Below are 20340 nucleotides of genomic sequence, written 5' to 3' on the forward strand. Positions count from 1 at the left end.
AGGCGAGCAAACGTTTCTAATAAATTTTAACTTGATAAACGAGCGAGGTCTTAAAACGTGAGCTGTGTGATGCTGACTGTCACATGATCACAACTGAGCCAATGGTTCTTGAAAGTCGCTTTGCTATACAAGTGCCTTGTGTTGCAAGTGCGTTTCCGGAATGAATTATGCCTGCAAACCAAGGTTTTACTGTATTTCTTTACAGTGCACTTGAGATTTTATATGGTGTTTATTGCATATTTACGTTCTCAAATCATTTTATTTCCTGATCAGAGCTGCCCTTTTGTTTCCGTCTCAGCCCCTCGCCCGTTTACTTCATAGCACGTATCATAATTTCCTGTGACAGGTCTCCTATTGACCGCTTGCTCCCTGACACCCTGAAGGCTGGGTCCGTGTGTCTTTCACCACTATGTCCCCAGCACCTAGAGCACTGCGTAGAACATAGTAGGTTCTCAGGCTCACCCGACTTCCAGTATGATCTCATCTCAATCCTTTATTCATTATTTCCAAATAAGGCCACGTTGTGTTTCCAGATGAGTGTGAGTTCTGGGCACTGTTTCATCCACTAACATCCCTAGCAGCTCTAGGTGGCTGCACCAGCAACCGCCTCCTGGGTTTTTTTTTTTTTTTTTTTTTTTTTCTGAGAGAGGAAGGGGGGGGGCAGAGGGAGAGAGAGAATCCCAAACAGGCTGCACGCCCAGCACAGAGCCCAACTCGGGGCTTGATCTCAAAACCATGAGACCACGACCCAAGTGGAAATCAAGAGTCAGACGCTTTTTAAAAAAATGTTTTATTTATTGGGATGCCTGGGTGGCTAAGTCGGTTGAGCATCCGACTTCAGCTCAGGTCATGATCTTGCGGTTCATGAACTTGAGCCCCACGTTGGGCCTGCTGCTGTCAGCACAAAGCCTGCTTCGGATCCTCTGTCCCCCTCTCTCTGCCCCTTTCTCGCTCTCTCAAAAATAAGTTTAAAACCATTAAAAAAAATAAATGTGTTATTTACTTTGAGAGAGAAAGAGAATCCTAAGCAGGCTCCGCTCTGTCAGCGTAGAGCCCTACATGGGGCTCGACCCCACGAACTGTGGGATCATGACGTGAGCTGAAATCAGAAGTCATACACTTAGAGGTGCCTGGTGGCTCAGTTGGTTAAGCGTCTGCCTTCAGACCAGGTCATGATCTTGCAGTTCATGGGTTCAAGCCCCGCGTCGGGCTCTGTGCTGACAGCTCAGAGCCTGGAGCCTGCTTCGGATTCTGTGTCCCCCTCTCTCTCTGCCCCTTGCCCGCTCACACTCTGTCTCTCTCAAAAATAAACATTAAAAAACCCCTTTTTTAATTAAAAAAAAAAAACAACAGTCATTGGCTTGACCCAGTGAGCCACCCAGGCGCCCCTCAGCAAAGGTTCCTAGAGTCACTGTGCTTGGCCCAGCTTAGGTCATGCCCATCTCTGCATCAATCACAGTGGCGGAGGGAGGGAATGGCTGGCTGGCCAAACTAGGCCATATATCCTTTGCGTAGAACAGGGAGGGAATACGGGGGGATGCCGAACTACACATGTCGCCAAGAGAAGACAGGGCTGCCAGGGAGGTGAAGGGTGGATCTCAGAAAGGTGAGTGATAGGCGTTCGCTGTAACCAGCGGCGCCTACAGCTTTTATCTTGTACCCTGGTGTCCGTGAGGTGCACGGGGGATTGGTCACTTGGGTCACGGTGGCACAAGGTGGAGAGCCACTTCCTTCAGGAGTACTGCTCTTCCCAGCCTCCTGGGGAGTCCCCCCGGCAGGGAGCACCACAAGATTTCTGCCGGGTGCTCAGATCTCGGGGATCAACCCAGCCTAGGATATTGTCAAAGGGCTTTGTGTTCTTTCCAAGGGAGCATCCGAAAGCCCCTCACAGAGAGAGGTTTGTGCCCCGGGGCTGCGGCGGTGGGGGGGGGGGGGTGGTGTTCCTCATACCCCTTCGGCCAGGGCACATCCGCTTTCATCTTTTTTAATGTTTATTTTTGAGAGAGAGAGAGTGTGAGAATGAGAATGAGTGGGGGAGGGGCAGAGAGAGGGAGACACAGAATCTGAAGCAGGCTTCGGGCTCCGAGCTGTCAGCACAGGGCCCGACGCGGGGCTCGAACCCACGAACCGTGAGATTGTGACCTGAGCCGAAGTCGGACGCTGAACCGACGGAGCCCCCCAGGCGCCCCCACCTTCATCTTTTTTTATACAGTGGTTCCTAGGTCGTTTGCTTAGAGCAGGATCTTCTCAATGTTAGGTGTCCGCATGCCGCCACTGGCTTGGGTTCCGCAGAGTGGCCACCTTCTGCCCGCCTGAGACACCAGCTGCCTGCGCCAGGACCCTACTCACGCACCTATTTCAATCAACACCCTTAAGCCTTTCAAGCACGACTGCGAGTGGACAACCAGTATCACTTGCCATGAATGGAAGTTTGCCGTAAGTAAAATGCAGCAAAAACTTTGCATTGTCCCCCCGCCCCAGGGCAGAGCCGGAGTCCTGCTCTGCCTGAAGGGGGAGACGGGGAAATGCAAGGTGTTGAAGCTGCTTCCTCACTCAGGTGACCTGAAGGATGCACAGACTCAAAAAGGAAAGCCTGGCCTCTCTAGTGGATCGAGTTCCAGCCCCACCCCCTCCCCACCGCCACCGATCCACAGTGGACACGTAGCACGGGTGAGTGAAACCTGTTCAGCCACAGCATTAATCTGGTTCGTCCTGACACAATTATCCCGGCGATGGTTATCCGCTGACAGGATGCCAGGCCTTAGTCACATCTGCGTTCCCCACCTCATTCAGTTGGACACCACTGTCCATTTTTTGTCATAAACACGTGCCATGCATTTCCCTTTAAACCAGCTCACTTTTTTACTTAAGTAACTTTATTTTTTTAGTAACCCCTACACCTAACATGGGGCTCAAACTCACAACCCCGAGATCGAGTCGCATGCTCTTCCGACTGAGCCAGGCAGGCGCCCCAAATCAATTTATTTCTCAAGAGGGCTTTCCACTACTGCCCTTGAGTGGGAAACTAGCATCTCTGGTCATTACAGAAAGGGCGGGGTGGGGAACTAAAATAAACACCAAGAGAGGAAAGTAAGATTAATTTCTAGCTCCAACGATCGCCTGAGCTTGAGGACTGTTGTGTTTTTGTAACTAGAGAGGAGAGAACGACAGGCTGTCCGTGCTTCCTCGTCAGTCAGGATCATGCTAGAATGAAGTGTTGTCTGATGAGGTGTCTGAGGACCGGCTGAAACCGTATGGTTCCCCGGTGGCCCCTGCCCCACCGACACTTTGGGAAAATGGACGTGACCATCCCTCCTCATGGGGCAGCTTTTACTAGGATAAGCCCTCCTCCCCCACAACACGGGCACTTGCCCCGAATGGGAGCCTCAGCACGCCCAGCATCTGGCCAGGTACGCGGCACCAGGCTGAAAAAAGCAACCAACGCATACAGACTCAAAACTTTAATCGGCGAACAAACACATACACATAAAAGCCATCTCTACGCTGGCCCACAGCTACACAGGTCAGTAGTTACAGAGTCCGCCCGCCACATTGCCAATTTTCCGCAGGACCCCTGACCTCCATCTTTGGTGTCAAAACTCTCGTTGAACACGTTTCCCACCTCTGGCCTGCCCTGTGGTATAGAACGGGTCTCACCCAGACTACACAGCGATCTGGGGGCAGGGACCAGGTGCAGGGAGTTCAGTGTTTCGGCCCTTTGAAAACCCATATGCTCCCTGCTGTGGTGTGGGCCCAGTGGCGAGCCTGTAAGTTCCCAGTTTCAACAACAAAACCAACCGGCAGAACTCAAAGTGCAAGGTTTTTTGTTTTTTTTTTTGAAAGAGAGTGGGCACAAGTGAGCCAGGGGCAGAACGGGGGAGGGGAGGTGCTGGGCTCACCCAAAGTGGGGCTCGAGCTCAGCAGAAGTGGGGTGTGGGCTTACCCGATATGAGACTCGAACTCACGAACCATGAGATCATGACCTGAGCCAAAGTCAGATGCTTAACTGACTGAACCACCCAGGCACCCCAGTTTCAAGGTTTAAAAGACTCAAGAACTCAGAGCACATACTCCTAAACTTTTTTAGCACCAAAACTATGAATATCAAAAGTGTCAGTGTCTTCGTAAAGTTCTCTTTGTGCTTCAGCAGACATGTGATGAGGTCACTCAGTGGGTGGGACACAAAAACCAAGAGCTGAGGAGGTGCCCTCAAGAGGGCACATGGTTCCATGTGGTGTCTTAGCTGTAGAACAGGCCTGGCCAAGGTTGACCCGTCGACTTGAGGGCTCCAGCAGGAAGGATGGGGCCCTCCCTGGGCTCTCCAGCAACCCTTCACGGTCCCAGAACTTGCTGTGACAGGAGGGAATGTGGCATTTTAGGATGTCACTTGTCAATGAACAGTACTTCTCTGTGGAAATGGGGCCATCCGCTTCCCTTTGATTCCAGGAGTTTCACAGCCAGACCAGGGCTTGCCGTGTTGGTATTCCCCACCCCGGAGCCTGGCAGAGCACCTGGTGAGTGGTTGGCTCTTGGACAAATGGTGCATGAGGAACATTCCGCCAGTAGTTTCCATACACGGTTTTCACCATGGAGCACATCTTCTGGGAACCGCGTGGCAATATCCAGTGCAGCTTTCCCAACCGAATCCCATGGTTTCTAGTACGAGGAACTCCCACCACACACTAGGTCTCATTCCACAGATCCAACTTTAAATGGGGGAAGAAAATTACAGGAAGAAGGGGCATGTGTTATGTGGGAGAACGTCCTTTTGAGTGAGACGTTCTGGAGGTTAGGAGTGGAAAGTTCTAGCTATTTGGTGTTTACATGCTCTTGTTGGCTTCTGTGGGTGAGTCAAGAAAATACTGCGACAGAGCAGAGGGAAGGAAAAGTTAGACTGAAAAAAATTTTTTAATGGTTATTTATTTTTGAGAGAGACAGAGTGCAAGCAGAGGAGGGGCAGACAGAAAGCGAGACACAGAATCCGAAGCAGGCTCCAGGCTCCGAGCTGTCAGCACAGAGGCCGACACGAGGCTCAACCAATGAACTTGGGAGATCATGACCTGCGCCAAAGTCGGACGCCCAACCGACTGAGCCACCTAGGCACCCCGTCTCCCTCCGCCCCCGCCCCCCCCCTTTTTTTTTTTAAAGAAAAGAGCAAGGTGCTGGGTTTGGGGGACCAAATTTAGCCAGAGGCGTTTTGAAGAAAAACTTTAAAAATGAAAGCCGTGCATAGTATTAGTAAGAACATTAACTGCAGTAAATAGAGGATTGCTAACTCTTCCTTTTTTTTTTTTTTTTTTTAAATGTATTTGTTGTATCTCGTGAGTACTTGTAGCTCACATTTGGGGAGTACTTACTATGTGCTGGGCACTCAGTTCTAAGTGCACCTTTATCTCTATTCATTTATCCTCACAACAGCCTTCTGAGGTAGGTAACCATATTGTGCCAATCTTACAGGTGAGGACACGGAGGCCCTAGGAAGTCCCATGGCTCTCCCCGCGGATAGCACTTGGCAGAGCTGGGATTTAACTCAGCCGACTGGCTCAAGTCTACCGCTGAATTGCCATTCTACACAGCTTCTCCACTACTGTGTTTTCATGAGACTCATGTGTGCAAATTTTCTAATTGCTCCTTATTAATAAAGAGATGTATTTATTTCGTGGCGGAGGAGCTTACAGTGCGATGGTTTCAACCTTAGGGCCCAGATGAATGTGTTTAGATGTCTGGGACCCTGTTGCTGCTGCTGGGACCTTGTAGTATTGCTGCTTGTCACTTACTGCTAAGTAATTCCTTGTTACCTTCAAGTATGAACTTGATGTCTGCTGAGACCTGCATCAGAGGGCTTTCTGACAATATTGACATTACTACTGTTTCTCTTGGGTGTGGACCCTCTGGTGCTGATTGAGATGGGCGCTGAGGCCAAAGGCTTTCCCACAGACCCTGCAGGCATAAGGCTTCTCCCCAGTGTGAACTCTCTCATGCTGCATCAGATTTGCTTTCTGGGAAAAGGCTTTCCCACACTGAGCACACACGTAAGGCTTCTCCCCGGTGTGAATCCTCCGGTGAACAGAAAGGCACGAGCTCTGGCTGAAGGCTTTCCCACATTCCTGACAAACATAAGGCTTTTCTCCAGTGTGAACTCGCTGGTGAACAGAAAGGCATGAGCTCTGGCTGAAAGCTTTCCCACATTTCTGACAAACATAAGGCTTTTCTCCAGTGTGAACTCTCCGGTGTTGAAGAAGTTGAGCACCCAGGCTGAAGGTTTTCTCACAGTCACTGCATTTGTGGGGTTTCTCACCTGTGTGATCTCTCTGATGCTTAGAAAGGCACGAACTCAAATGGAATGATTTGTCGCATTCATCACACTCAAAGGACTTCTTTCCAGCATCAGTTCTCTGATGCTGAGTAAGGCAGTTACCTTGGGCAAGGGCTTTGTCACACTTGCTATATTTACAGAGTTTCTTCTCCTCAGTGTGAGTTAACTGATGTTCTGAGAGGTGTGCACTTTGGCTGAAGGTCTTTCCACATTCATTACATGTAAAGGGGTGCTCACTCTTGTGGGTGGCCTGATGTTTGGTGAGGGAAGTGCTGCGGATGAAGGCCTTCCCGCAGTCCCCACATTCATACGGCCTCACTCGAGAGTGGATGTTCTGGTGGCGAAGGAGCTGTGTACTTTTGCTAAAGGCTTTTCCACACTGGTCACACTCAAAGGGTTTCACTCTGGTGTGAACCCTCTCGTGCTGAGTCAGATATTTGCTGCAGCTGAAGGTTTTCTCGCATTTGCTACACTTAAAGTGCTTCTCGCCAACGCCTGGATGTTCTCTCCATTCTGAGTCCTGACTCAAGATACTCCCGCTCTCGCCAAGTGCTTGTTTTTCTCTGGCGTGAACACTCTGGTGGCATGCTAGGGTCGAGCTGCAGAAGAAGCGCTCGCCACACTCCTGACACTCGTGGAGGGTCTCCATAGCATGCATTTTCTGGTGTTGAACAAGGTATTCACTATGGCTGAAGGTTTTCTTGCATCTGGCGCAGCAGTAGGACTTGCCTGTGGCGTGAACAGACTGGTGTCGAATCAGGTGGGAGGGCCGGCTGAAACTCTTGACGCACTGATGACACTTGTAGGGCCTGTAGCCGGTGTGAATCCTCTGATGTTCATTAAGGTGAGTGCTCCGGTAGAAGGATTTCCCACACTCGTTGCATTTGTAAGGCTTCTCTCCACTGTGAACCCTCTGGTGGACCTTTAGGGTCGAGATATTCCTGAAGGGCCTCCCACACTGATCACACTCGTAAGGCTTTTCTCCGGTGTGAATGGACTGGTGTTCAGCGAGCAGCATGCTCTGCCCGAAGGCCTTCCCGCATTCCTGATGCTCAGAGGTAGTTTTCGTAGCATGGGTTTTTTGATGTTGGAGGAGGTATTTGCTGAAGTTGAAGGTCGCCTTGCATTTGGCACATTCATAGCGTTTCTGAGTGTGGGTCTTCTGATGCTGGGTGAGGGGAAAGGTTTGGCTGAAACCCTCGCCAGGCTCGTTACCTTTGTAGGACTCATCACCTGTATAGGGTTTCTGCTGCTCAGCAGGCTGTAAGCTGAGACCTGACGGAGGGTCACTGTCTTGATTCTTATGTGGTTCTTCTCCAGTGTGAATTTTCTGATGCCACAGAAGGTGTGTGCTCTGAGTGCAGGTTTTCCCGCCCTCGTTATGCGCACAGGATTTGTAGTCTGTGTGAGTTGTCAGGGGCACAAAGAGGCAAGACCTCTGGCTGCAACCTTCCTCATACTCTTCGTGCACAGCGGGTTTCTCTCTAGTATGAACAATCCAGTGCTGGATGAGATGGTAACTCTGACTGAAGCTCTCCCCACATTCACTACATTTATACAGTTTCTCGCCTCCCTGGACAGGATCCTGCTGGCTCTGGTCTAAGTCACAGCCAAAGTCTTTCCCAAGTTCCTGAGACTTAGCTGGGCTCTTTTCAGGAAGATCACGCATCACAGAATCCTCCCTCACGGAAAGGAGGGGCTCAGGACCGAGGTCTCTCTGGAGTTCGCGACTCCTGCATTCTGTGGGACTTCCCTTGTTGGTAACAACGTCAGACTTCAGAAGGCTTTCTGGATCTCCTAGCAAACTGTCTAACCAACTCTCACCTACATAGGCTTTCCCCAGACTGGAGTTCCCGAAGCCATCCTTGGACAAAGTCTCCATGATCTCCTGGGAGAGTCCTTCCTCCAAGAAGTCTTGTGCCAGAGGGCAGTTCTTGACTTCGGCCATGTCCGAGAGAGGGTAAGTGCAGGTGTCTCCCGTTCCCCGCGGCGAAACATAAGGAGCTGCAGGGTGAGAACACAGACAAGAGGGAGAACGGGTGATGGCTCCTCAGGAAGCCTGTCCCTCGAGGGGATGATGAAGGAGAAGGGGCCAAAGTGGTGACCCGGCTGGAACTGGCAGCACAGGAAACAGAGAGCCCATTTCCAAGATGGTTAAGTGGGGAGCTGGGCAGCCGCGGGGGCTCCACAGGGAAGGGGAGCCTCTTAGCAGATGCCGTTGCCCCCATCAGCCACGGCCCACTTCTTGGAGAAGGGCGCTGTTCAACGGGGAAGGAGGTAGAAATGATATAACTGCTGGAGGACAGATTTGGTTGGTAAAGGCGTGGCTACGCGGTTCTGGAAAGAGCATGTATTTCTTTTTTTAGTATTTATTTATTTATTTTGAGAGAGAGAAAGCGTGAGTGAGCAGGGGAGCGACAGAGAGGGAGGGAGAGAGAGAATCCCAAGCAGGCTCCACGCTGTCAGCACTGAGCCCAGTGTGGGGCTCGAACTCACAAACCGTGAGATCATGACCCGAGCCGAAACCCAGAGTTGACGCTTAACCGACTGAGCCACCCGGGCGCCCCCATGTGTTGTAGAGGTGGCAGGGGTCCGTGCTGGTCACCTGCGCGCAAACACTGGTGTGCTCGTCGGGAGGCCACGGAGGGTCCGCATTCGCGAGCTCACGAGAGGTGAGCTGCATCCTGACTGGGTGGCGGAGGCCCGGACTGAGCCACGCAGCCACCACGCTGTGGTCTCTGACTCAGGGGCCCTTCTCATGTTAATGACCTGACCGTGAGGAAAGTGTCCCGCGCCCCAGGGAAGGCCCCTGCCTCTGCCTTTTCCCACTGGGGACACGTCAACCAGCGTGACACCCTCGCTGCCTAACCTGTTCCCTCTAGAGGAACTGTGGCCTAGGAGAGAACGGAACAAATGCTCTTGGCTGCATTAAGGCCTGGGCTTGAGTTATTAGCAGATGTGGCCATCTGCTGTGCCCTCCGGGACAGACTTGTACAAACACAGGGTGAAGCAGACTGGGGATGTGTGGTGCTCAAAGGGCACAGCACATGAAGGTGGAGAGACTGACTCAGGGCACCAGGACAGCCACATGCCGAACACTGAGGTAGACAAGACGAGGGCCCCAGCCCTGCCGGGACGAGGGGACAGAAGCCAGCACGTGGCAGAGGGGCAAGATGTCTAGGCAGACGTTTGGGGTCCGGATGGAAGTTCCAAAGACGGAGGGCAGACAAAGGGCCCTGTCCCACCGGCCCCCGCCCCGCCCACTCACCAAGGCCCTCTGATTCTGGGCTTTCTCTGACCACGGCCTCCAGCTCTTCGCCACCATCTGGACAGGAGGTCAGTTTGGGTTTACAGGGGTCTGCAGGGAGGGAGAGAAGAGCACTGTCATCAACCAGGACACGGCAGGCCAGCCGACTGCTTAGCGGGAAACTTCTGGCTGTCCTGACCGTCAGTGCTTTGTCCAGTGTACAGCTCGTGAGAGCCAAATGCCGCTCTGGGCGACTCCGGGGACACCTGCCCCGTAGGGTTCCCAGTCCGGTGGAGGAGAGAGACCCAGACAGTCACAGTCCAGGGCGATCAGAGCTGTGAAAGCCAGGGCCGGGGATACAAAGGACTTGCGACAGCTCTCGAGGGACGAGCAGCCTGCCAGGTGGAGAGGCACGCACCCTCTCATCCACCCACGGAGCCCACATCGCCCAAGGCCTCTGTGGAATATGCTGGGTTCCCAGAGCCCAGGCGGTCCTGTGCCCTGCCCTCGGCAAACTACTCGAGGAAGGAAGCAGAATCCTAATCCCGGGGGAACTGCGCTACCGTGGAGGAAAAGCGCCTTCTTGGCTTGAAAATGGAAGGGCCACGAGCCAAGCGATGCAGGCGCCTCTAGAAGCCAGAAAAGGGCAAAGGCACAAGACTCTTCCCCGGAGCTTCCAGAGGGAACAAGCCCTGCCAACAGCCTGACCGCAGCCGGGTCAGACCCGTTTGAGACTTCTGACCTCCACAACCGTCGGAGAATAAACGCGTTGTTTTAAGCTGCTGTTTGTGGCATTTCTAAGAGCAGCCGTAGGAAGCTAATACGCTGCTTGGACATACACACAAGCGTGTGCGGGGGGTCAAGGGAGACGTGCCTATACTGTGGGATGTAGTTTAGAAATAGAAAAGACGCTGAGGTCTGAGCCGCCCCGAAGCTGCTTCTGCCGCACGTGCTCAGTAGAGTTTAGAGAAAAATCTGGGAGGCTGGCCCTCAGCTGGTGTCTGGGAACCTGGATCTCGGGAGGGTTCCAGCATTCCCGAACAGAGGGGCCCCCTGTGCCTCAACTATCATGCTGAACACCTGCTTTCCGGCTGGGAGTCTAGAATCTTGGTACTTTCCAGGCAGAGGGTGCCTGTGTGACCAGCTCCCAATAAAAACTGTGGGTGCTGAGTCTCTAGTGAGCATCTCCAGTAGACATTTCACACCATTTGTCCCTCATTACGATCGTGTGGGACTCTACGCAGGGAGAGGGCTCTGGAAGCCGGCTCTGGTTTCCCCTTTGCCGCCCATGCTGTGTCCTTTCTCTGTAACATGTCACGGCCGTGAGTACGACCACATGCTGAGTCCTTCAAGTCCCCTCCTCGTAAGTCACTGAACACAGGGTACTTCCGGGAACCCCCGCATAGCTGGGAAGGTGACTTCTCTTTGGACCTCATTTTTAAAAGGACCAGCAAAACAGGGAGTCGGACTTGTGGGGTGACGGCAGGACTGAAGGCCAGTTCTAAGCGCTGACCCAGCATGAGACCCGGCTCCTGAGCCGGTGACTCCTGCTACTCGTTCGTTTACTGAGCCACCATTCAGTGAGTCCCCGCCCTCAGGAAGTGCCTATCCCAGCAGAGGGAGACAGAGCATAAAATGGGCAGTTCGAAAGCGCAGGAGTGGTGGGCCGGTGGGGCAGGGGACAGAGGACTCGCTAACAGGTCGCGGTAGAAGTCTTAAAAAAGGAAAGCCCAGAGGCAGGGAGGGGACGAGACAGGAAGGCAAATGCAAAGACCCTGAGCGTCAGCCCCACAAGGACGAAGAGGAAAGTGCTAAGGAGGCCAGAGCGGCAGGCGGGCGGCTGATGGGGTTTCTCAGCCTCGGCACTAGTGACACTAGTGACACTAGTGACATAATCCTCGGCTGTAGGGGCTGCCCTTGCATTCCCGGACATGTGGCGGCGACCCCAGGCTCTACCCATGAGACGCCAGGTGCACACCCCCTGCTCCTAAGTGCGGACCAATCTAAAAGGTCACCAGGCACTGCCAGTGCCCCCGGGGGGGCAGAGTTGGCCAGCTGAGCACTGCCAGGCTACATCATGCCAGCTCTGAGGCGTTCAGGAGCCGAGAATTTATCCTGTGGGTGACAATAGCCAAAAGCAGGGCAGGGACCGGGCCCCCGGGGCTGGAGTGGACACTCACTCAGCAGGAAAAGGTTCTGGTAGTTGTCCAGCGCCGTGTCCCAGAACAGGTCCCCCTGGTCCAGCCCCAGCTGCTCCCAGTCCTCCAAGGTGAAGTCCATGGCTACATCCCTGTGGGTCACAAATTCCTGAAATGTAACACACTGTCAGTGACCGTGGGACTGGGGCCAGCGATGGACCCGACGGCTCACTTGATGCACCCTGCCCTCCATGTACTAGGTCTTTGACAAAAATCTTCTCGTGGGAGCCCTGAGACCTAGGACACCGGGCATCCCCATATTTTGTAGGCAAGATATGGAGTTTCGGAGAGGGGACGTGCGTTCCCCTTAGGGTCACACAGGCAGGACTTAAATGCACGTCGGCCTGTTTCTAAAATCTGCTTACTTCGGCTTTTGCTTTTTAGCGTTCATTCAAGATTTTAAGTTTTTACTATGGAAATTTTCAAACACACACAGTAGAGAACCATGTAACAGAAACCCGCCGTGGGTTTCTATGTTTGTGCTTGATTTTACAATACAAATATTCTTAAAAAAGTAAGCAAATTGATTAAGCATATTCTAACCAGGGTCCTCCTCTGGCCACTACGTGGAAAAACATAAAAGGTGGAAAGGCAGAGGCAGGGAGACAAGGAAAAAGGTGAATTCCATGATTCAGGCGAGAAAGGAGAACAGGGATGGAAGGGGTGTGAAAAGGTGAGATGTGGCCATTTTTTTTTAAACGTTTATTTATTTTTGACAGAGGGAGAGAAAGAGAGAGAGCGCGTGTGCACAAGTGGGGGAGGGGCAGAGAGAGAAGGAGACACAGAATCCCAAGCAGGCTCCAGGCTCTGAGCTGTCAGCACAGAGCCTGACGTGAGGCTCGAACTCACAGACCGCGAGATCAGGACCTGAGCCAAAGCTGGACGCTCAACCGACTGAGCCACACAGATGCCCCAAGATGTGGACATTTTGACACTGCTGGGGACAACATCTCCCAAGAGAGCAAATGTAGCGAACGACAGACAGTAGCCCAGACGTCTGTAAGATTTTAGCCTGAGCACTGGAAGGACAGAGCTGCCGCTGCCTGAGACAGGGGAGAAGCAGGTTTTGGGGCACAGTGTGAGTCTGGTTTGGTACAGGTTAAGTTCGAGATACCCTTTTAAACCTTGGACATCATGGTTCCCCAAAGACATCCACATTCTAATCCCCAGAACCTGTGAATGTCACCTTGTATGGCAAAAGGGACTTCCCGGGTGTGACAAGTTAAGGATCCTCAGATGGGGAGGTTACCCTGGATGATCACGGTGGCCCCTGATTGTCACAATCATGACAATCTCATATCTTTTTTAATTTTTTTGACAATCTTATATCTTTATAAGAGGCAGAAGGGGGGTGCCTGGGTGGCTCAGTCGGTCATCCGACTTCGGCTCAGGTCATGATCTCACGGTACATGGGTTGGAGCCCCGCGTCGGGCTCTGTGCTGACAGCTCAGGACCTGGAGCCTGCTTCGGATTCTGTGTCTCCCTCTCTCTCTCTGCCCCTACCCTGCTTGTGCACTGTGTCAAAAATAAATATTTAGGGGGCGCCTGGGTGGCTCAGTTGGTTGAGCGGCCGACTTCGGCTCAGGTCATGATCTCGCGGTCCGTGAGTTCGAGCCCCGCGTCGGGCTCTGTGCGGACAGCTCGGAGCCTGGAGCCTGTTTCAGATTCTGTCTCCCTCTCTCTGACCCTCTCCCGTTCATGCTCCATCTCTCTCTGTCTCAAAAATAAATAAACGTTAAAAATAAATAAATAAAATAAATAAATATTTAGGAAAAAAATGAGACAGAAGGAGTCAAAGGTAGGAGAAGGTGATGTGATGACAGAAGCAGAGGTCAGAGTGACGTGGCCACAAGTCAAGGAACCCAGGCATCTCTAGAAGCTGAAGAGGCAAGGAAGGGGTTCTCCCGTGCAGCCTCCAAAGGAAGGAGCCCAGCTGGCACCTTGGCTTCATACTTCTAGCCTCCAGAGCCAAGATAATAAATTTCTATCATTCAAGGCACTTTGTTACCACAGCCCTAGCAAACAAATACGGTGTTACCCCGCCAATAACATGTGAGCTCATGACGGCAGGGACCACATCAGTTGGTTCCCTAGCGAGTAGAGCCAGCACCCAGAACAGAGCCTTCATGTAGGAGGCATGTGGGGACATGGTGACCCTGGCAGCTGTTTTGGGACAAGGGAAGGAGTTCATCAAGGATGGAACCAATAGGAGGTGGGGCTGAGAGATGGGGACAATACACTGGGTCTCGATCACACTGAGTGGGCTGGCGGATCAAGCCGGCTCTGGCCTTTCTGGTTATGTGTTCTATATAATCCATTGACTGTTTAAATTGCCTTGAGCCAAGTGTTCTGTTACTTGTGGCTGAAACTGTTGCTGTCTATACCCGGTCAGAAGGGATCAGCCAAAGAGGCTTTGTCAGCAGGAGCCAGATCAGAGAGCCCCAAGAAGCTTCCTTCCCTGGACTCCTCGATTTTGCTGGAAATAGCGGTGGGGGTGTGGGAGGACCCTGGACTTGATCCGTGGGGCACTGGGGAGCCACAGAGAGTTTTATACAGGACAGTGACAAGGTCAGAGCATGTATTCGTTCAACAGTCATTTCTCCCGTGTGCCAGACCCCTCTGGGGATGCTGGAGGCAGAGAGGTGTCAAACCCAGTCCCTGGCCTACAGGGGACACCCAGGGATGCTGACAGTGAGCATAAGGAGATAGGGCTGTGACAGAGGGCAGTATCCAGGGCTGTGTGGCCAGGGACGGGCATGAGGACATTGCCTTGGAGTCAGGAAAAGCTTCCTGGTTGGGGCAGATATTCAAGTTGGGTCATTAAGGATAAGCAGGTATCGGTGGTAGAGGAAGGTTTTCATTCATCATTCAAGAAACACCTCAAGGACCGCTGTGTACTGGGCCCACGCTGGTCCCTAGGGGCCCAGAGGCGAGGCCCAATCAGTACCTGTCTCCAAGGAGCACCTCCTCTGGTGGGGCTGATAGACGGGGGCAGGGGACAACCACAGCCAGGTGATTTGTGCTATGATGAGGCCGGAGCAGGGAAGAGCTCACTGCCCACGCAAGGTGGGGGCTGGGCTGGGTCTTGAAGGCTGTGTAAGACCGGCCGGAGATGGCGGGTAGGGTATTCTAGCAGAGGGAGGAGCCCGAGCAAAGGCTGGGAATCCGGCAACCACAGTGTAACAGTTTGCCACCAGGCCAGGAAGCGAGTTTGGGTTATGGAGGGAACCGGAGGAGACGCTGAGGAAGGCGGCAGGACTCAGGTCGTGCAGGACTGGGCTGGGAAACCTGGGTTTGATCTTCTAAGCAGAAAGGATGCCTGGAAGGGTGCTGAGCAGGAGAGCGACAGCATAACAAGAGGATCACCTGGGGGTCACCGTGGGTCAGTGAGCCCAGAATAAAGGCCGGCCGGCCACGCAGCCTCAGGGCATGGGGCCTGGACAAGGGGCCCTCGACTCACCTTGGTGGTAGCCGACTGGGACTCGGTGGCCGGAGTTCTCACTTAAGATCCCTCTCCGTCCCCTCCATGTTCCTGGCTGGCAGAGCCGCAGGAGACACAAGGGAGCCAGGAGAAAGTCTCCCTTCCTTCTAGGGCTGGCTCCCTGGCCATGCCGAATGAGCCCCCAGAATGTCCGGAAGTAGGAGGATGAGTCAGGATGGGAGTCTCCCTGCGGGGATCACAACAACACTTCTGTATCGGCCGAAACTACTCCACGCCCCTCATTTCCACCGTGCTTCGGGGCCCACAGGCAACTTCATGACCCTTCTTGGCACTTATTACAGTCAGTAAATCCACGTTTGGGAGAGGTGGCGATTAAGGTCGGTCACCTGGGTGGGACCTTCGGTCTTGCTCGCGACCGTGTCTCAGCACGACACGACCCCTGACGTACAGTAGGCGCTTTTGGAACGTTTGTTGACAGAACACAGTGTCTCTCCAACTGAACCCCCAGGATGAGGATTCTGGGTTCTTTTTCTTTTTTTTTTAACGTTTATTTATTTTCGAGAGAGAAAAAGGCAAAGAGAAGGAGACACAGAATCCGAAGCAGGCTCCAGGCTCCTAGCTGTCAGCAGAGGCCGACGTGGGGCTCGAACTCGTGAACTGTGAGATCATGACCTGAGCCGAAGTCGGACGCCCGGCCGACTGAGCCACCCCAGGCGCCCCAGGATTCTGGGATTTCTGATTACTGGCTCTAGAATTTGAGTCCAGGTGAGCTGGCCTCCAAAAATTTTACTATTTTCTCAACAGTAGCAAGATTTCTCCAACTTTTTTTTTTTTAACCATGACCCACAGTAACAAAGACATATACCATGACTGTCCATTCACACACAAAACGAAAACAAAACTTCACAAAATAATACTGAATCTTACAAAGTAGAATGTGCTAGGATCTTTTCTATTCTAGTCTCTTTCACTGTACTTCATTAAAAAAAAATTATGGCCAGGACACCTGGGTGGCTCACTCGGTTAAGCGTCTGACTCTTGCTTACGGCTCAGGTCATGATTTCACAGTTTGTGAGATCGAGTCCTGCACTGGGCTCTGTGCTGACAACTTGGAGCCTGCTTGGGATTCTCGATCTCCCTCCCTCCCTGCCACTCCTCTACTTGTGCCTTCTCTAAACAAATAAACATTAAAAAAAAAATTATGGCCACTGCCCAGTGAGTTATTTTCATGACCCATAATATACAAAACACTGTACCATGGGGCCTTTTTTTTTTTTAATATTTATTTTGAGAGAGAGAGAGCATGCGTGCGTCAGAGTGGGGAGGGGCAAAGCGGGCTCTGAGTTGTCAGCACAGAGCCTGACGTAGGGCTCCAAAGACCTGAGCTGAAGTCGGACATTCAACCAACTGAGCCACCCAGGTGCCCTGTACCATAGGGCTTCTTACACGTTGGTAGCTACTGTGAATTTCCTAAGTGGCACATTATCTACAGAGTGATGAAAACACTCCGTATCACAAAGCAGCAGGATGATTTAACGTCAGGTCCACAATTGTTAAGCTTCTAGGGACAGATGTGCTTTGAAATTCAGAAATTTTCTGATTTTTATTAAAAAAATTTTTTAATGTTTATTCATTTCTGAGAGAGACGGGGAGACAGAGAGAGAGAGAAAGAGAGCGCACGCGCACATGGGGGAGGGGCAGAGAGAGCTGGAGACACAGAATCTGAAGCAGGCTCCAGGCTCTGAGCTGTCAGCACAGAGCCCGATGCAGGGCTCCAACTCACAAAAATGAGACCATGACCTGAGCCGAAGTTGGACACTAAACTGACTGGGCCACCCAGACACCCCAAGAAATTTTCTGATTTTTAAAAAGGTGATACACACACACACACAAATATATTTCATTAAAATCACAGTGCAGTGCGGGGGTGCCTGGGTGGCTCAGTCAGTTAAGCGGCAGACTTCAGCTCAGGTCATGATCTCACGTTTCGTGGGTTCGAGCCCCGCGTCGGGCTCTGTGCTGACAGCTCAGAGCCTGGAGCCTGCTTCAGATTCCGTGTCTCCCTCTCTCTCTGCCCCTCCCCTGCTCATGCTCTGTCTCTCTCTGTGTCTCAAAAATAAATAAAGATTAAAAAAAAAAAACCTAATAAAAAAAATAATAAAATAAAATAAAATCACAGTGTAGTGTGGGCCAGGCAGCATTTTGTACTTGAACACCTCAATATTTTTAGAGTGAAGGGTATAGATATTCTCTCTAGGTAGGATAATGAAAGGTTATAAATCCCAGTAGTTCCGGTCAGGTCTGGACACGAAACTTCTGGAAAAAGTGATCTTCCGGGCTTTCCAGATTTTGATTGCAGGTAAGGTGATGTGGCAGACGTGTTAAGTGCTAACGTTTACTCAACAGTGACTTTCCTCACATGACAGAGGTTAAGTCTCGCCTTGAGGGTGTAATTTGGTCCACAGATGTGGTTTTTTGCTCACAATGCTGGCGGACAGCAGATTTTGAGAGAAAATTATTTTAAGTAGTCTCAACCTTGAAAACTGGGAAATTGAGCATGGGGCCTGCTTAAGACTCTCTCCCCCTCTCCCCCCCCCACTCTCTCTAAAATAAATAAAAATGAAAAAAAAAAAAAAGATTTCCAGTTTCTGCCAAATTCTAGGATTTGGCTCACAAGTCTAACAAAGCTGTTAGCTGGGGCCTAAAGTTACCCCCCTTAAGTGGGGCAAGTGCTCCCTGATGCCCCACAGCTCTCCGCCCCCCCCACCCCAGGCGGTTGTCTCTTTAACCTAATCTGCCTCACCCTCATAGACATCTGAGTTTCAGACCTCTGTCTACAGTTTCCAAATCACGTTCTGTCCGTATCTCATACACTCTGAGCCCTGGGACAGAACAAACTGGAGCCCTAATGTGAGGCTCAAGGTCACCCAGCCTCTCAGAATGAACTTGAGTCAAACAATTACAGGACTGGCAAATCCAGCGCTCTAGAATTGAGAACTCTTGCTGCTTCTTAGTGTGGGACCAGAGCAGATCATTCACCCTTGGTTTCCACGTGTACGAAATGGGACAAGTAAAACAGATCCACAGCCCCGCAGCTGTAATTCTAAAAACCAAAACAGCTCTGAAAAGCAGAACCTTATTCATTCGTAAATTGGCGGCAAAACTGAACCCGAACTGCCACAGGCTGTATATAGTGTGAATATTCACGCCTTTCCCCGGGCAGAAATAATCGATTTCCAAGAACTGCCCCAGATCGCTCTGAGGCGTTGCCTAACTATGAAATAGGCACCCTATTAACTTTCCAAACTCTGATAAACTGTGATTCCCGAAGTGCTCCCGGTGCCAAGGGAGCCGATAAAACCGAGGAACCGCGCTTGGCGCTGCTGCGGAGATTACAGGAGGAAATCCGAGTACAGCGCGGCGCCTGGCGCCCAGCAAGTGCTCAAATGTGAAATGCTTCGCCCTCCTCAAGAACTCCCATTCATTCATCCCTCCAGATCTGCCCGATCAACTTCGGGCAACCGAACCCCTCCTTCGGCTTCCATCTCCTCACTCAAAAGTAAATGTAACCTCTCCTCTCAGGGCTGCCGGTGAGGACTGGAAACCATTTCAGCGACAGCCCGGCCCAGAACACGCTCCGAACAGAGAGCGGTCAAGACCCCACCTGGACACCCACCGCCCCCAGAAGGCGCGCCCTTTGCCGAAGTCACCCCGTGGGCATTCCGTCACCCCTCAAGAAGAACCGAGCCCCCAAGCCTTGGGAGTACTCAGTGACCCCACCTGCGGCGTCGCCTCACCTCTCAAGACTGCCGTCCGTCGCGTTAACAGAAGCGACTCCCGCCCCGAGGAAGACGCAGACCCAACTCCTCCCACTCGCGCCTTGTAACAACTTCCGGCGCCGCGAGAACTTCCTCGAGCTCCTCCACCCAGGAGCCTCCGCGCCAACGGGACTCGGTTTCCCAGAAGGCTGTGCTGACGCCTATCTCCGCTTATCTGTGTTTCTTTCCCCGCCCTCTTCTCTGGCCGCTGAGCACTGGAGGAAAGAGAGTAGAAACAAAATCGGGACCAGGTAGCATGTGGGAATTGCAGTCCAGTTTTTACCCAGTTAAAGGACAAGCTAAGCAGCGTACTCTGGCCTGAAGGAGACGGCGGGTTGCCATGGAAACGCGTTGAGGCGGAAATTCCCGAAAAGACGCTTGGAAGCAAGGGGCGGAGTTTGAGGCGGGAAAATTACAGGACCTCTCTCTGATAGGCGGAGAGATGCTTCATAGTTCACTCCCCCTTACCATTGGGTCACGTTGGCACATGCGCAGTAGAACCAGAAACCCTCCAAAAGAGGGTGGAATGGGGGTGGGCGATGAGGAAATAATCCCTCCCGGTCACTGCCCGAGGGCAGTCCGGAAGCCAGCAGCGCCTGCGCGGGCGCTGTCCTTCCTCGGGTCGAGGATGCGCGCGCAGCGCTTTCCGCCTCCCGGAAGTTTACGCGGGACAACTAAGAAGGTGAGTCCTACTTCCCGCGAAGGGTCGGAGAATCTGGCCGCAGATACCTGGCTCCCAACCCCGCTCACGAAGTCCAGAGGTGAGGGGAAAGTGAGGCGGAGAAGGGAGAGGTCTCCTGATGCAGTGACCACAGTTCGGTCGTGCTGCCTGTGACGTCAGCACGACCCTTTGTGGCAGACGGAGGCCCCCGGGCTGGGGGTCTCTATGTAAGAAGCTTCTTGTCGCCGCGATTACTGATCTGTCCTTGCAGCCCTCTCAGGCCCCTGTGGGCTCTTGGCGGGTGTGGCTACAACGGAGATGGGCGGGGCTCATAGGGAGCTTGTCGGCCGTCCTGTCTTGACACGACGTCGTGCCCGATTTTTTGGGAGGGCGGGGCCTAGGCGAGTCGTGGTCATCCGGAAGACTGTCCCTCCTTCCCTGAGGTGGATGGAGTCTAGTAGCCTTTAGCTCTTTTGCTGTACAATGGCTGAGAACCTCCTAGGAGGGACTCAATTCTTAACACATAGCAAATGTTCAGTAAATATTGGTTGAACAAATAAAATAAACGGGTGAATGGATGATAAAGACTGGCCTGAGCGTTGGAGCCTTGGGTTTAAGACCTGAACTAGCCATGTGACCTTGGACAGGTGACTTTACT

At 52.4% G+C, this 20340-nt stretch overlaps 2 protein-coding genes and 1 long non-coding RNA gene across 10 annotated transcripts in view; 1 reads left to right on the forward strand and 2 right to left on the reverse strand.

The window, feature by feature from the left end:
- Positions 1-2942: 2942 nt before the first annotated feature.
- Positions 2943-19784, reverse strand: LOC124510886 (uncharacterized). Its single transcript, XR_006961772.1, has 3 exons — positions 19697-19784; positions 17803-17805; positions 2943-2953 (listed from the first exon to the last, which is right to left on the reverse strand). It is a non-coding gene; the product is annotated as an uncharacterized LOC124510886 (long non-coding RNA).
- On the reverse strand, positions 5421-19252 carry ZNF473 (zinc finger protein 473). 2 transcript variants are annotated; one of them, XM_047077574.1, is made up of 5 exons: positions 19001-19252; positions 15222-15429; positions 11744-11853; positions 9585-9674; positions 5421-8320 (listed from the first exon to the last, which is right to left on the reverse strand). In XM_047077574.1, the coding sequence occupies exons 3-5, from the start codon at positions 11841-11843 to the stop codon at positions 5865-5867; spliced, it is 2646 nt and encodes an 881-aa protein (XP_046933530.1). In that variant the 5' UTR covers positions 11844-11853; positions 15222-15429; positions 19001-19252; the 3' UTR covers positions 5421-5864. The 2 variants fall into 2 exon arrangements, with proteins under 2 accessions (XP_046933530.1, XP_046933531.1); XM_047077575.1 differs by lacking the exon at positions 19001-19252 and having other exon boundaries at positions 11744-11870; positions 15222-15400.
- The window catches only part of VRK3 (VRK serine/threonine kinase 3), a 33087-nt gene continuing 32352 nt past the window's right edge, over positions 19606-20340 (forward strand). For 5 of the 7 annotated variants that reach the window (XM_047077582.1, XM_047077583.1, XM_047077581.1 and 2 more), the window contains exon 1: positions 19702-19782. The gene's annotated coding sequence lies outside the window, so the exon portion shown is untranslated. Of the gene's footprint in view, positions 19783-20340 lie in introns of all 7 variants that reach the window. The other 2 variants (XM_047077577.1, XM_047077579.1) reach the window with 1 other exon arrangement.

Source organism: Lynx rufus, unplaced genomic scaffold (genome assembly GCF_022079265.1).
Source record: "Lynx rufus isolate CCGP_SWC_20201006 ecotype Redwood Valley unplaced genomic scaffold, mLynRuf1.p SCAF_16, whole genome shotgun sequence".
Lineage (NCBI taxonomy): Eukaryota > Metazoa > Chordata > Mammalia > Carnivora > Felidae > Lynx > Lynx rufus.